This window comes from Bos taurus, chromosome 13 (genome assembly GCF_002263795.3).
Source record: "Bos taurus isolate L1 Dominette 01449 registration number 42190680 breed Hereford chromosome 13, ARS-UCD2.0, whole genome shotgun sequence".
NCBI classification, from domain to species: domain Eukaryota; kingdom Metazoa; phylum Chordata; class Mammalia; order Artiodactyla; family Bovidae; genus Bos; species Bos taurus.
Genome location: NC_037340.1, coordinates 43,435,947 through 43,448,872, shown reverse-complemented (window position 1 = coordinate 43,448,872; position 12,926 = coordinate 43,435,947). Strand labels below are relative to the sequence as shown.

The 12,926-nt window shown below is 41.7% G+C and overlaps 1 protein-coding gene across 1 annotated transcript; it reads right to left on the bottom strand.

Annotated features, from left to right (window-relative positions):
- Positions 1-9: 9 nt before the first annotated feature.
- On the bottom strand, positions 10-4,723 carry LOC112441538 (dihydrodiol dehydrogenase 3-like; the record flags this gene model as incomplete). The annotated part of the gene is made up of 5 exons (XM_025001352.2): positions 4,600-4,723; positions 2,225-2,392; positions 1,827-1,943; positions 519-596; positions 10-108 (listed from the first exon to the last, which is right to left on the bottom strand). Coding segments are annotated over exons 1-5 (546 nt in total), but the record flags the coding sequence as incomplete, so codon positions are not given.
- Positions 4,724-12,926: the final 8,203 nt, after the last annotated feature.

Sequence of the window (12,926 nt, the reverse complement as noted above, 5' to 3'; positions counted from 1 at the left end):
CGATGATTGGAGCCCCGGCTTGTTCAGGATCTTCTCCAGCTGCTTGTGGTTGAAGTTGGACACCCCGATGGACTTGGTCAGCCCTGCATCCTTACACTTCTCCAGGGCCTGGAAAGGAGGGGTGGTGAACAATTACATGGAATGATAGAGCAAGAATAAATGCTGAGAAACATCGGTAATCACCGTCATCCATCAAGAATTAGCATTGATTTTCAAGAAGAAAAAAGTGGAAAAAGTCATGACACAGGAAGAATTACTGTCTCCTCCCTAGAAAAACCCTAGAGAAGACATCACATGGAAGGAAAGAGACACCTGTCTGCACTCTCCCATATTCTCCCTCTTCGTTCCTCTCTGTGAACATTTCAGCAATGGTTTCCTCCCCACAACCTCAACATCACAACCCTTAGATTCATGAACTGCTGAGTCTGATGGGCCACAGCTCATTCTCACAGGTGGAAGAAATGAAGGAGGTTCCCCTCTTCTGGCTCCTCTCCTGGTTCTCTCCTCCCTGGACTCACCTCCCATGTAAGACAGAGATCCACCGAGTCAAATATCAGTTTTCCATTTTCATCTTTTGGAAATAATTCCTCCCCTGGCTGGAACAGAAGCAGGCATTTTAGAGATGTCACAAAATAATTTCCCAACCTTTATCCAGGGTGACAGGCATCAGGAATTAAACATCCATGAGACAGATTTAAAGTTTCTAGATACTAATATCTGCAAAGTGACTTGTTTGTGGAGTTGTGAACAGTGTCTTTAGGATGGAGGCTTATTCTAATCTCTTATACTTAATATATGTTGCAATAAATACAATTTTTCTAGGTCCTAAAAGTGACTCACAGTGATTTCTGTGAATTTTGTCTGTTCCTTGTACTTGTCTATTTTGAAATGTCTCTCTTGAGCTAGAACTGGTAGTAAGTTATATGGACTTTATTTCCAGCATAAATGTTGCAATCACTTTCTTTTCTCTCTGAGGATCAGATGCCATAGGGCAGGCATATGAACCAGCAAGGCTCAAGTTAAGGTGGATATGGAATGTGGAAGATCCAGACAAGCTCTCAAATTCGTGACCATGAGCCTTGAACTGCTCCAAGGCCATATTTGCTACCAATGGAAAATGTTCAGTAAACATAAATAATACCATGAGTAAAGCCATGATAAGGGATAGAAATTAAGAGACATTTTTGAAGAGTACTGCAACTCTTAAAATCTGTCTGTGACTGGGACTTGCCATCCACATAATCCACTAAGCGATTTTGCAACAGATGACTTGAGTTGATTTCTATAACTTGAAATCAAGAATTCTAAGTAAACCGTTCTTATCGGCTAACTGCAATTTACAAACATCATCCTGAAGACAGGCAAGAGTGTAGGCAAGGTCTTCCAAGTCCCTATAAAGGCATGAGGTTTAGACACACCCAGAGGGAGCACCACCAAATCTGCTCAACTTAAAAGGATGAAAGACAAGATAAAGTCATCATGTTCAATGTAAGGCAGTGTCATGCTCACCACAGATGCACCAAACTCTTGGTTCATGAAATCCCCAGAGACTCAAGAGTCATAACCAGGACTGTGTGCATAACTGGCTTATTTCTCAAGCTTTTCAGGTAGAAAAACTCAGATTATTTAATACCTTTCCCTGGGAGTCTTGTAAGAGATTCCAAGAAACTCAGTAAAAAGATGATTACAAATGATTATTTGGGGGATTCTACTCTAGTGTAATCATCCCTTCAACCTACTAAGAAAAATCTTTATCCAACCATCCAAGAAAGTTGATGCACATTCTAACACAAGATACAAATGATGTGATCACAGAAAGTTCTAACCTTCAGAGCCACTGGAATATGAATAATATAGAGATCAACATAGTCCAGTTGAAGATTTTTCAGTGATTTTTCCAAGGCTGGTCGGACCAACTCTGGTCGAAGGGAAGTTAACCAAAGCTGCAGAGGTTAAAGAATGGAAGTTGTATTAATAACACTTTAGGTAACTTTTTTTCCTTACCACTTGGCTTGTGGGATATTACTACCTTGACCAAGGATACATCTGGGCTCATGGCATTAAAGCACCAACTCTTAACCACTGAACCATGAGGGAACCCTAATACTTCAGGAATGTATGTAAGAATAGTTCACCAATCATTCACTGAACAATGATCCTATTATATAATTGTCACCTGGGCAAAATCACTTGGACACATGTGCACACACTCAACACACAGCACCTTTGAGGTGTAGAATATGTCTTCTCTCTTCACAGTGCCATCTGCAATCTTGCTTCGAATGGCCTGACCAACTTGCTCTTCATTTTGGTACACATGAGCACAGTCAACATGGCGGAACCCAACCTCTATAGCAAATTTGGTGATTTCCAGAGCTTCTCTCTTAGCAGCCTACATAAGCAACAAGGTAGAAGTTGAGTATCTACATGATCAAGAGATTGCTAAGGCGCAAGATTGATCTTCCTGAGAATCAGCATTTCTTTGTGTTTTTGGTTCATTCTGCAAGTGTTGTGATAAACTCATGACAGTTTCTCTGAATGTTCCTGGCCAGAGATTAAATGGGCACCAAGGAACCCTTCAATCCCAGATGGCCCATGGTTGATCACAGGCCTCAGAGGACCCCAAGACAACCTCCAGGTTCAGTGATTTGCTGGAAGATCTAAAGGACTCAGCATAAAGTTGTAGTTATGGATAAGATTTATACTGTGAGATGTTTGAGGCAAAATCAACAAAGGTGTAAAATGCCTGGTAAAAGCATCAAGAATCATGTGAAAGCTTCTAAGACTTCTGTCTCCCAGTGAAGCCACACAGAATACAAATAAAAGCATGTATATTGAATAAAGTGATATTTTCATATAAGTATATATTGCTAATGGAGAAGGCAATGGCACCCCACTCCAGTACTTTTGCCTGGAAAATCCCATGGACCGAGGAGCCTGGTAGGCTGCAGTCCATGGGGTCACTAGAGTCGGACACAACTGAGCAACTTCACTTTCACTTTTCACTTTCATGCATTGGAGAAGGAAATGGCAACCCACTCCAGTATTCTTGCCTGGAGAATCCCAGGGATGGGGAAGCCTGGTGGGCTGCTGTCTATGGGGTCGCACAGAGTCAGACACGACTAAAGCGACTTAGCAGCAGCAGCAGCATACATTGCTAATGATTACCACAATCAACCTAGGCAACAGATCCATCACCTCACATACTTAAATTTAGGGCATGTTTGTAAGAAAATTTAAGTTCTAGTCTCTACAAAATCTCAAGATAAAGTCCATTATCTTTAACTATAATCACCATGCTATACATCAGGTGTTCAGACTTTATTCATCTTAGGACTGAAAGTTTGTACCCTTGACCAACATCTTTTCATTTTTCCTAGACTTATCACCACCTTCTGGTCACCATTCTCTACTCTTTCTTCTATGAGTTCCACTTTTTTATATTTTACCTATAAGATCATACAGTAATTGTCTTTCTGTTTATGGCTTATTACACTTAGCTTAAAGTTAGTTCATCTGTGTGGTTGTAAATGACAGGATTAATTTCATTTTTAATATTGAATAATATTCTATTTCTTTTTATGTGATTCAGACTCATTCCTGTTTCAAGGAGGGAGATAGTTGGTGTAGCTTCTCTCTGTTAGGGCTAGTCCTGGATTATCTTAAATGCTCGGGTATTTGTGTATACCAAGGAATGAACCCACTGAGCTTCAGTAACAGCCTGGACACTTCCCTCCCCTCACCCCAATTTGTACTACAAAGTACTGTCTTCTGTTTCCAAAATGTGTCTAACTATTTCCATCGGTTTTATAGATGAAAAACATGAGGCTCAAAGTTTAAGGACCAGTCCATTGTCACAACTACATACTATAAACACAAGATAGATAGCAGATTTTCTGGTTTACAGCATAGAGACTTGTCTACCAGCTCCTCTTTTATACCCCAGTGTTGAAAACAATACTTAAATAAAAACATATTACAAAACACACAGATACATTACAAAACCTGGCCTGTAAGATTGCATCTCATCACCTCAAATGATACTATAGTTGCCATCAGAAGAAGTTTCCAAGCAGAAACAGAAGCACAGGGCAAAACACAGCTGGAGTGTTCCTGCCCTGGCACCTACCAGGCACCCCACAGTAGAAAAACAATTTTCTCCCATTATTTTTCAGTCACTTCATCTTCAGGACCTTCCACCTAAAAACTTCTCTGTGTCATATCTTTTTGGAAGGAGGAAATAGTTCTTGAACTAATAAAATCTACAGAGAAACCCCACCATTGCAATCATCCTTAAAGCAAAGCAGCTGACAGTAAGTATTCTCCACAGCCAAGTCTCACCTCTTCTGCCAATCTGGGAAAGAGATGGAAACTGGAAGGAAAGCCAGAGTAATCTGCAGGTGAGCACAGCCTCAGACCCTGATGCAGAGTGGAGACTGGATGCTATCTCCCCTTTCACAGGGTATGTTCTAACCTGGCTAGTGGAACCACATGACCCCCCAGAGTCACACAGGAACTTAGTGCTTGACAACCCAAGTCCCTTCTGCTCATGTCACATCCACTACTATTTATATCTCAACCCCAAACCATTACTGTTACCTCTGGAGGTGCATAGGTTCCAAATCCAAGGACAGGAATGAAGTGGCCATCATTAAGCTTCACCTTCTGGCTTTTGGAATCCATTGCCTGTTGTTCCTCTGAGTAAGCAGATTGATTTTTCTTCTGCCTTCAGAGGTTATAAATAACAAGAAGGTAACACTCCAGCTGCACTGTCCAATGTTAGCAGATGCATTGTAGAAGTGTGATTATCTAATGCCCATGGAGTCAGAGAGTTAACTTGTTTGATTTTTTTTATCAGTATAACCTAAAGTATTGTATAAATTGAGATCAGCTGAGTGATTAATGACCATTAGTTAAACTAGAAATTTCCACACACCAATCTTTTTTATTTCCTATTATAGGCCCAATCTCAATCAAACATAAACTGAAACAACTATCTTACAGTACAAACAGCACACATACACACACCACAAAATATAAAAGTGATAACAGCATTTTTGAAAATGTTATACCTTAATAAAGAATCAAAACTTCAAATGAAAGTAAATTTTCCTTTTAACATTTCCCACCAGCAAACTTATTTTGCTTTACAGACTTGACAGTGGTGAAATCCTGAACAGGATACCTCAACCAGACATTTTGGAAAAGTATTTATCAGAGGTTAATTATTAATAGCTTTAGGATACCATGTGCAGTGTGCAAAGAGACTCTGAGTGTTTCTATGTTGTACTTAGTTATGTAACCTTTAGAGTACACTTGCTTTCCAGGTGGCCCTAGTGGTAAAGAACCTTCCTGCCAAAGAAGGAGATGTACAGTTTCTATCACTGGGTTCAATCCCTGGGTTGGGAAGATCCCCTGAAGGAGGGCATGGCAACCCACTCCAATATTCTTGCCTGGGGAATCCCATGAACAGAGGAGTCTGGTGGGCTGCAGTCCATGGGGTTGCAAAGAGTCAGATGGGACTAAAACAGCTCAGCACACACCCAGAGTACTTTCATAATGTAACTGATACATACTTTACATAATTTACTAACTTGTTGAACATTATTCATAAGAGAAAACCCAATAAACTACATGTGTGTTAGTCGCTCAGTCATGTCCAACTCTTTGCGACCCCATGGGGTGTAGCCCACCAGGCTCCTCCAGCCATGGGATTTTCCAGGTAAAAATTCTGGAGTAGTTTGCTATTTCCTTCGCCAGGGGATCTTCCTGACCCAGGGATCGAACCCGAGTCTCCTGCATAAGGTACATAAATTATAACACATTTGGAAAGAGTAAGGGAAATTGTGATGCACTGATATATGGGGGTGTGGTGAAGTTAAACAAAATTTAACATATATAGTGATGTCAGCAAAATGGTGAAGTTGCAAAATGGTGAATTCTCCCTTGGAAAGGCAAGAAATGAAAGAGAAAGCAGCTGCAAAACCTCCTAAGATCTCTGGAAAACACTCAAAGATCTACAGCAACAAAGTGAACACACAATTAGGAAAAATCAAGAACAGAATGGTAGGAAATTTCCTCGTGTATTACTCACCTGCACCCTCCTCCTGCCTGGGACAGTGCAATCTTGATCAGCCCCCAGTTGCTTCCCTGAATCCAGAGTGATCAAAGAAAACCAACTGTGCAATGTTCCAACCAACTTGGGGGCTTTCTGGGGACTGGTGCCTGTTTCAGTTAACTCTAAGCTTAAACTGAAGAGCAGCTGGAATGGCTATTGCAGCTGCAGGGGAACTATATATACACACACAGAACCAAGGACAAAGGAATAAGGGTGAAGCCATAGACTGGACCATGTATTGATAAAACCCTGAGTAGAACTGGGGTGTGGATTTGGAAGCCATAGGGCATTCAAAAACAGTCATAAATTCACTGGACTCAGAAAGCCACCCATGGGCCAGGCAAGATGCTGACTCAGAAATGAACTGAGTCACCCTTAGCTTTCCTGTTGGGATGAAACAAAGACAAGGAGAATGCCAGGCAAACTAGTGAAAGCCAGCAGGACAAGGAACAAGATCTATCAAGAGTGAGTATTTGCCTGCTGTTTCAGGTAGCCAATTATGAACATACAGGAACACACACATATCTGGATGGGGCAGGGAGGCCAGACGGGCCCGAGGAGCCGGGTCTGGGGCTCTGATGGTGTGCCAGGGCTGCACCACAGGCACGGCCACCCGCACCAGGGGCTGCTCCAGCATGCCTCCCTCCAGCTCTGCCACCCTCTGGGGCAAAGGTGCCAGAGTGGAGGAGGTGGGTGCACACTTGCATGGGGTGGAACCAGTCTGGACCCAACCCTCAGAGTTCTGCTCCAGCATCTTGGGACCCACCTGGCCCAGTTGGGTGGGGACAGCCACTGAGCACAGGAGAAGCCTTTGCTCACACTGGGCTCTGGCTCTAGTCTTCCCCTCCCCCTCCCACCGAGGTGACAGTTGCCAGCAGGCCCTAGGAAAGGGTCACCCTGCCCACCTCAGCTTGAGTTCTGCCCGCAAAGCCTCTGGGCACACAGACTGCACAGGGACACGTCCACAAAAGGACAGCCCCGCAAAACCAGGACAGGTAACTTTTTCACCTAATTTCATAGAGACAGAGGATGTTAAGCAAAATAAGAAGACAGAGAAATCTGTTTCAAATGAAACAATGGGAAAAAATCTGCTAATAAGATAGATATTAATAATTTACCAGAATTCAGAACAGTAATAAGAATGTTATTCTAACTACAAAATAGAACATACTAACATTCACATGATAGGGGTTCCAGAAAGAGAAGAGAGAGGAAAAGGGGAAGAAAATGTATCTAATGAAAATATGGCTAAAATTTTCTCAACCTGGGACTTCCCTGGTGGTCCAGTGGTGAGGATTCTGTGCTTCCACTGCAGAGGGCACAAGTTCTGAAACTGATTGGGGAACTACTTAGCAAAGGTGATTAAAATCATGAGACGGGAAGGTTCCTGGATTACCTGGGTCACCCTGGTGTAATCACAAAGTCCTTACATGTGGGACCTGGGAGGGTTGTAGTCAAAGATAGGTGGGAAGACAGGAGCATTAGATAAGAGACTAGAAGACACTATGCACTGTCTCTGAGATGGCGGGAGAGTCTACAAGACCAAGAACGGAGTGTTCTCCTGCTGTTCAGTCCCTCAGTGATGTCCAACTCTACCACAGCATGGACTGCAGCATGCCAGACACTTCTACCCCTCACTGGCTCCCAGAGTTTGCTCAAACTCATATCCATCGAGTTGTTGATGCCATCTAACCATCTCATCCTCTGTCACCGTCTTCTCCTCATTTTCTTAATCATTCCCAGCATCAGGGTCTATTTCAATGAGTTGCCTCTTCTGGTCAGATGACCAAAGTATTGGAGCTTCAGCTTTAGCATTAGTCCTTCCAATGAATATTCAGTGTTGATTTCCTTTAGGATTGACTGGTTTGATTCCCTTGCTGTCCAAGGGACTCTCAAGAGCCTTATCTGGCATCACAGTTTGAAAACATCAATTCTTCAGCACTCAGTCTTCTTTATGGTCCAACTCACATCAGTACATGACTACTGGAAAAAACAGAGCTTTGACTACACAGAACTTTGTCGGAAAAATGATCTCTCTCCTTTTTAATATGCTGCCCAGGTTTGTCATAGTTTTTCTCCCAAGGAGTTTTTAATTTTAAGGTCAGCATCCTCAGTGATTTTGGAGCCCAAGAAAATAAAATCTGTCGTTGTTTCCATTGTTTCCCCGTCTATTTGCCATGAAGTGATGGGACCAGATGCTGTGATCTTAGTTTTTTTAATGTTGAGTTTCAAGTTGGCTTTTTCACTCTATTTCACCTACATCAAAAGGCTCTTTAGTTCCTCTTGCCTTTCTGCCATAAGGGTGGCATCATCTGCATACATGAGGTTACTGATATTTCTCCCCAAATCTTGTTTCCAGGTTGTGATTTATCCAGCTTGGCATGTTGTAGGATGTACTCTGCATGTAATATAGATAAGCATGCTGACCATATACAGCCTTGATGTGCCTGTTTCCCAATTTTGAACCCCTCTGTCATTCCATATCCAATTCTAACTGTTGCTTCTTGGCCTGCATACAGGTTTCTCAGGAGGCAGGTAAGGTGGTCTGGTATTGCCAACTCTTTAAGATGTATCCACAATTTGTTGTGATCCATACTGTCAAAGGCATGAGCCTAGTCAATAAAGCAGAGTAGATGTTTTTCAGGAATTCTTTTGCATTTTCTGTGATCAAATGGATGTTGGCAATTTGATCTCTGGTTCCTCTGCCTTTTCCAAATCCAGCTCGTATATCTGCTATTGAAGCTTAACTAGAAGGATTTTGAGCATTACTTTGGTAGCCTGTGAGATGAGCACACTTATGTAACAGTTTGAACATTACTTGGCACTGCCATTCTTTGGGATTGGAAAGAAAGCTGACTTTTTCCACTGCTGAGTTTTCCAAATTAGCTGCCATATTGAGTGCAACACTTTAACAACATCATCCCTTAGCATTTGAAATAACTTGGCTGGAAATTCTTCACCTCCAATAGCTTTGTTCATAGTAATGCTTCCTAAGGCCCACTTGACTTCACACTCCAGGATGTCTGGCTCTAGGTGATTGAACATACCACCCTGGTTATCCAGGTCATTAGAACCTTTTTTGTACATTTTGCTGTGTATTTTTGCCACTTTTTTCTTAATTTACTCTGCTTATGTTAGATCTTGGAGAAGACAATGGCACCCCACTCCAGTACTCTTGCCTGGAAAATCCATGGACAGAGAAGCCTGGTGGGCTGAAGTCCATGGGGTCACTAAGAGTCCGACATGACTGAGCGACTTCACTTTCACTTTTCTCTTTCATGCATTGGAGAAGGAAATGGCAACCCACTCCAGTATTCTTGCCTGGAGAATAGCCTGGTGAGCTGCCGTCTATGGGGTCACACAGAGTCGGACACGACTGAAGAGACTTAGCATAGCATGTTAGATCTTTACAGTTTCTGTCCTTTCTGTGGTCATCTTCACATGAAATGTTCCCTTGGTATCTCTAATTTTCTTGAAGAGATCTCTAGTCTTTCTCATTATATAGTTTTAATCTATCTCTTTGCTTTGTTCACTTATGAAGGTGTTCTTATCTCTCTGTGCTATTCTTCAGAACTCTGCATTCAGTTGCCTATGTATTTCCCTTTCTCTTTTGCCTTTCACTTCTCTTCTTTTCTCAGGGATTTGTAAGGCCTCCTCAGACAACCATTTTGTCTTCTTGCATTTCTTTTTCTTGGGGATGGTTTCAGTCACTGCCTACTGTACAATATTATGAACCTCCATCCACAGTTCTTCAGGCACTCTGGATCAGATCTAATCTCTTGAATCTATTTGTCACTTTCACTGTATAATCATAAGGGATTTGATTTAGGTCATGCCTGAATGGCCTAGTAATTTTCCCTACTACAGGGAGGAACCACAGTCCCACCCATTAGCAAAGAATTGGATAAAAGATTTACTGAACATGGCCCTGCCCACCAGAGCAAGACTCAGTTTCCCCCACAGCCAGTCCCTCCCATCAGGTAGCCTCTTATCCTCATCCATCACAAGGCAGACAGAAGGAGCAAGAATTTCAATCCCATGACCTCCAAAATGAAAACCACAATCATAGAAAAGTAACAAAAATAATCACATGGATCACAGCCTTGTGCAACTCATGAGTCATGCCATACATGGCCCCCAAGATGGATGAGTCATGGTGGAGAGTTCCAACAAAACTTGGCTCACTAGAGAAGGGAATAGCAAACCACTTAGAATTCTTGCCTTGAGAACCCCATGAACAGTAGGAAAAAGCAAAAAAGATACGACCCTGAGAGATGACTCTGCCAGGACAGTAGGTGTCCAATATGTTATATGCTAGGGAAGAGTGGAGAAATACAACCTGAAAGAATGATGAGGCTGAGCCAAAGAGGAAATGACACCCAGCTCTGGATGTGTCTGGTGGTGAAAGTAAAGTCTGATGCTTTAAAGAACAGTATTGCATAGGAACCTGGAACATTAGGACCATGAATCTAGGTAAATTGGATTTAGTCAAACAGAAGATAGCAGGAGTGAATATGGATTTTTTAGGAATCAGTGAACTAAAATAGATGGGAATGGGTGAATTTAATTCAGATGATGATTATATCAACTAGTGTAGGGAAGCATCCCATAGAAGAAATGGAGTAACCCTCATAGTCAACAAAAGAATCCAAAATGCAGTACTTAGGTGAAATCTCAAAATGACAAGGTACTCAATCCACTTCCAAGGTAAACCATTCAATATCACAGTAATCTAAGTCTATGCCCCAACCACAAATGCAGGAGAAGCTGAAGATGAACGTTCTATGAGGACCTACAAGAACTTCTAGATCTAACACCAAAAAAAAAGACGTCCTTTTCATCATAGGGGACTGGAATGCACAAGTAGAAAGTCAGGAGATACCCGGAGTAATGGGAAAGTTTGGCCTTGGGGTACAAATGTAGCAGGGCAAAGGATAACAGAATATTACCAAGAGAACGCTATATTCTTAGCAAACACACTCTTCCAACAACCCAAGACCTGTTCTCTAGGAGCTGGATAAAGCAACAAAATGGATTTCCCCTACAAACTCCAGAAAATACCACAAGCCTGCTGGCACTTTGATTTTAGACCTCAGAACTGTATTTTGAATTTGTGACCTCCAGATATATAAATGAATACCTTGGTGTTGTTTCAAAGCACAAAGTTTTTGGTCATTTGTTATAACAGCAGCGTTAACTAAGACAGATGTGGTTCAAGTCAGCCCCACCTCCATCTGCTGCATCATGAGTTTTACCCTTTACTGGAATGTTCCTCTGACCTCAGAGGCAGGTGGTCATCTCCCCAAGCACAGGAGCCTTGATTCTTGATTGCACTTTATTCCATAGTGACTGACTGATTCCATGGTCCTCATTAAAGCAAAGTCTTTGAAAACTGTGTATACTCTGTTCCACATTGGTCTCTTCACATCATTTCTTGAACCAACTTTACTCAGGGTTTGCCTTCACTACTCTATCAAAGCTGCACTTGATCCTGCCAAGGTTAACTGCTGAATCCAGTGGTGCATTTTCAATCTTCTTTTACTTGACCCATTGAAAGCACTGGACTCTTTTCTCCTTCAAACACTTACTTCACATGCCTTGTAAGAACAGTCCCTCCTACTTCACTCACTGATCCTTTTCAGCCTCTTTTGCTGGTTCCTTCAGTTTTGGGGTGTTTTTTTTTTTTAAGGATTTTCTTAATGCTTATTTCTCATGAAGCTTGACTATCCTGTCCACACCACTCACTGTATAATGTAATATCTCTGACTGGTTAGTTACATGGTTTTAAGAGACTATATTTAACAATTTTCAGATATGAATATTTTGTCTAAAACTTTTCTGTAATTGATTTGCATGTCCAATTCTATGCACACATCTTCACTTGGATACCTAAAGGCATTTGAAAGATGAGTTTCTATAACTGAACTCATGATCTTCCCACAAAAATGAGATTCCCCGAATTGTCTCCATCTGAGCAAATGGCATCTGCATTTCCTGTTACTTAAACACAAACACATGGACTCAACTTTGATTCCCCTTTACCTTTCACCATATGTCCAACATGTTAGCAGTCTAGTTAATGCTGCCCCTAAAATAAGTTCCTATTCCAATACCTCTGGCCATCTTTACTGCTCCTTCTGTGGTTCCAGCCAACATTACCTCTCACCTAAATTCCTGTAGAGTCCTAAAAAAGGGCCCTTTTTACTCTTTTTCTTCTAAACATAACAACCAGAGTGATTTTTTTTGAAAACATGTCAGCTCATGTAACTACTGTGCTCAAAACCAAAATATCATTCTCCACTTCTCTCAGAATAAAGACCTCTCAAAAACCCACATGACACAGACCCCATGGCCCCACTGGCTCTCTGGCTTATCTTCAACTCCTGTCTTCTTCCCTCACTAAACTCCACCCACATCAGCCAACTTGCTGGCCTTCAAATGTTACATGAACACTCTTCTTTCCTGGACTTAACGTTTTCTGTTTCAGAGAAATGCAAGGAGCCACTGTCTCTATGTTTCAAGGCTGTTTCTTGTACAAGTGAAAAGTTGTGTGGGATTAAAGGTAGTTGGTGTCTCTGCCTAACAGATGGACTGAAATGTGAGAGATTGTGCAGGATTTTCTCAACAGACACCTACCCATTTCTAACAGCTAAATTCTCCTGATGACATTCACTGTCCCATCCTCCACTAGACTATAAACTCAAGGATTTCTCATTTAGTTAATATATATTGATAAAACAATGTCTTACTGAAGAATGTTCAATAAAGTTTTGCTGAATGAATGAGTGAATGACAACCAATGAATGAA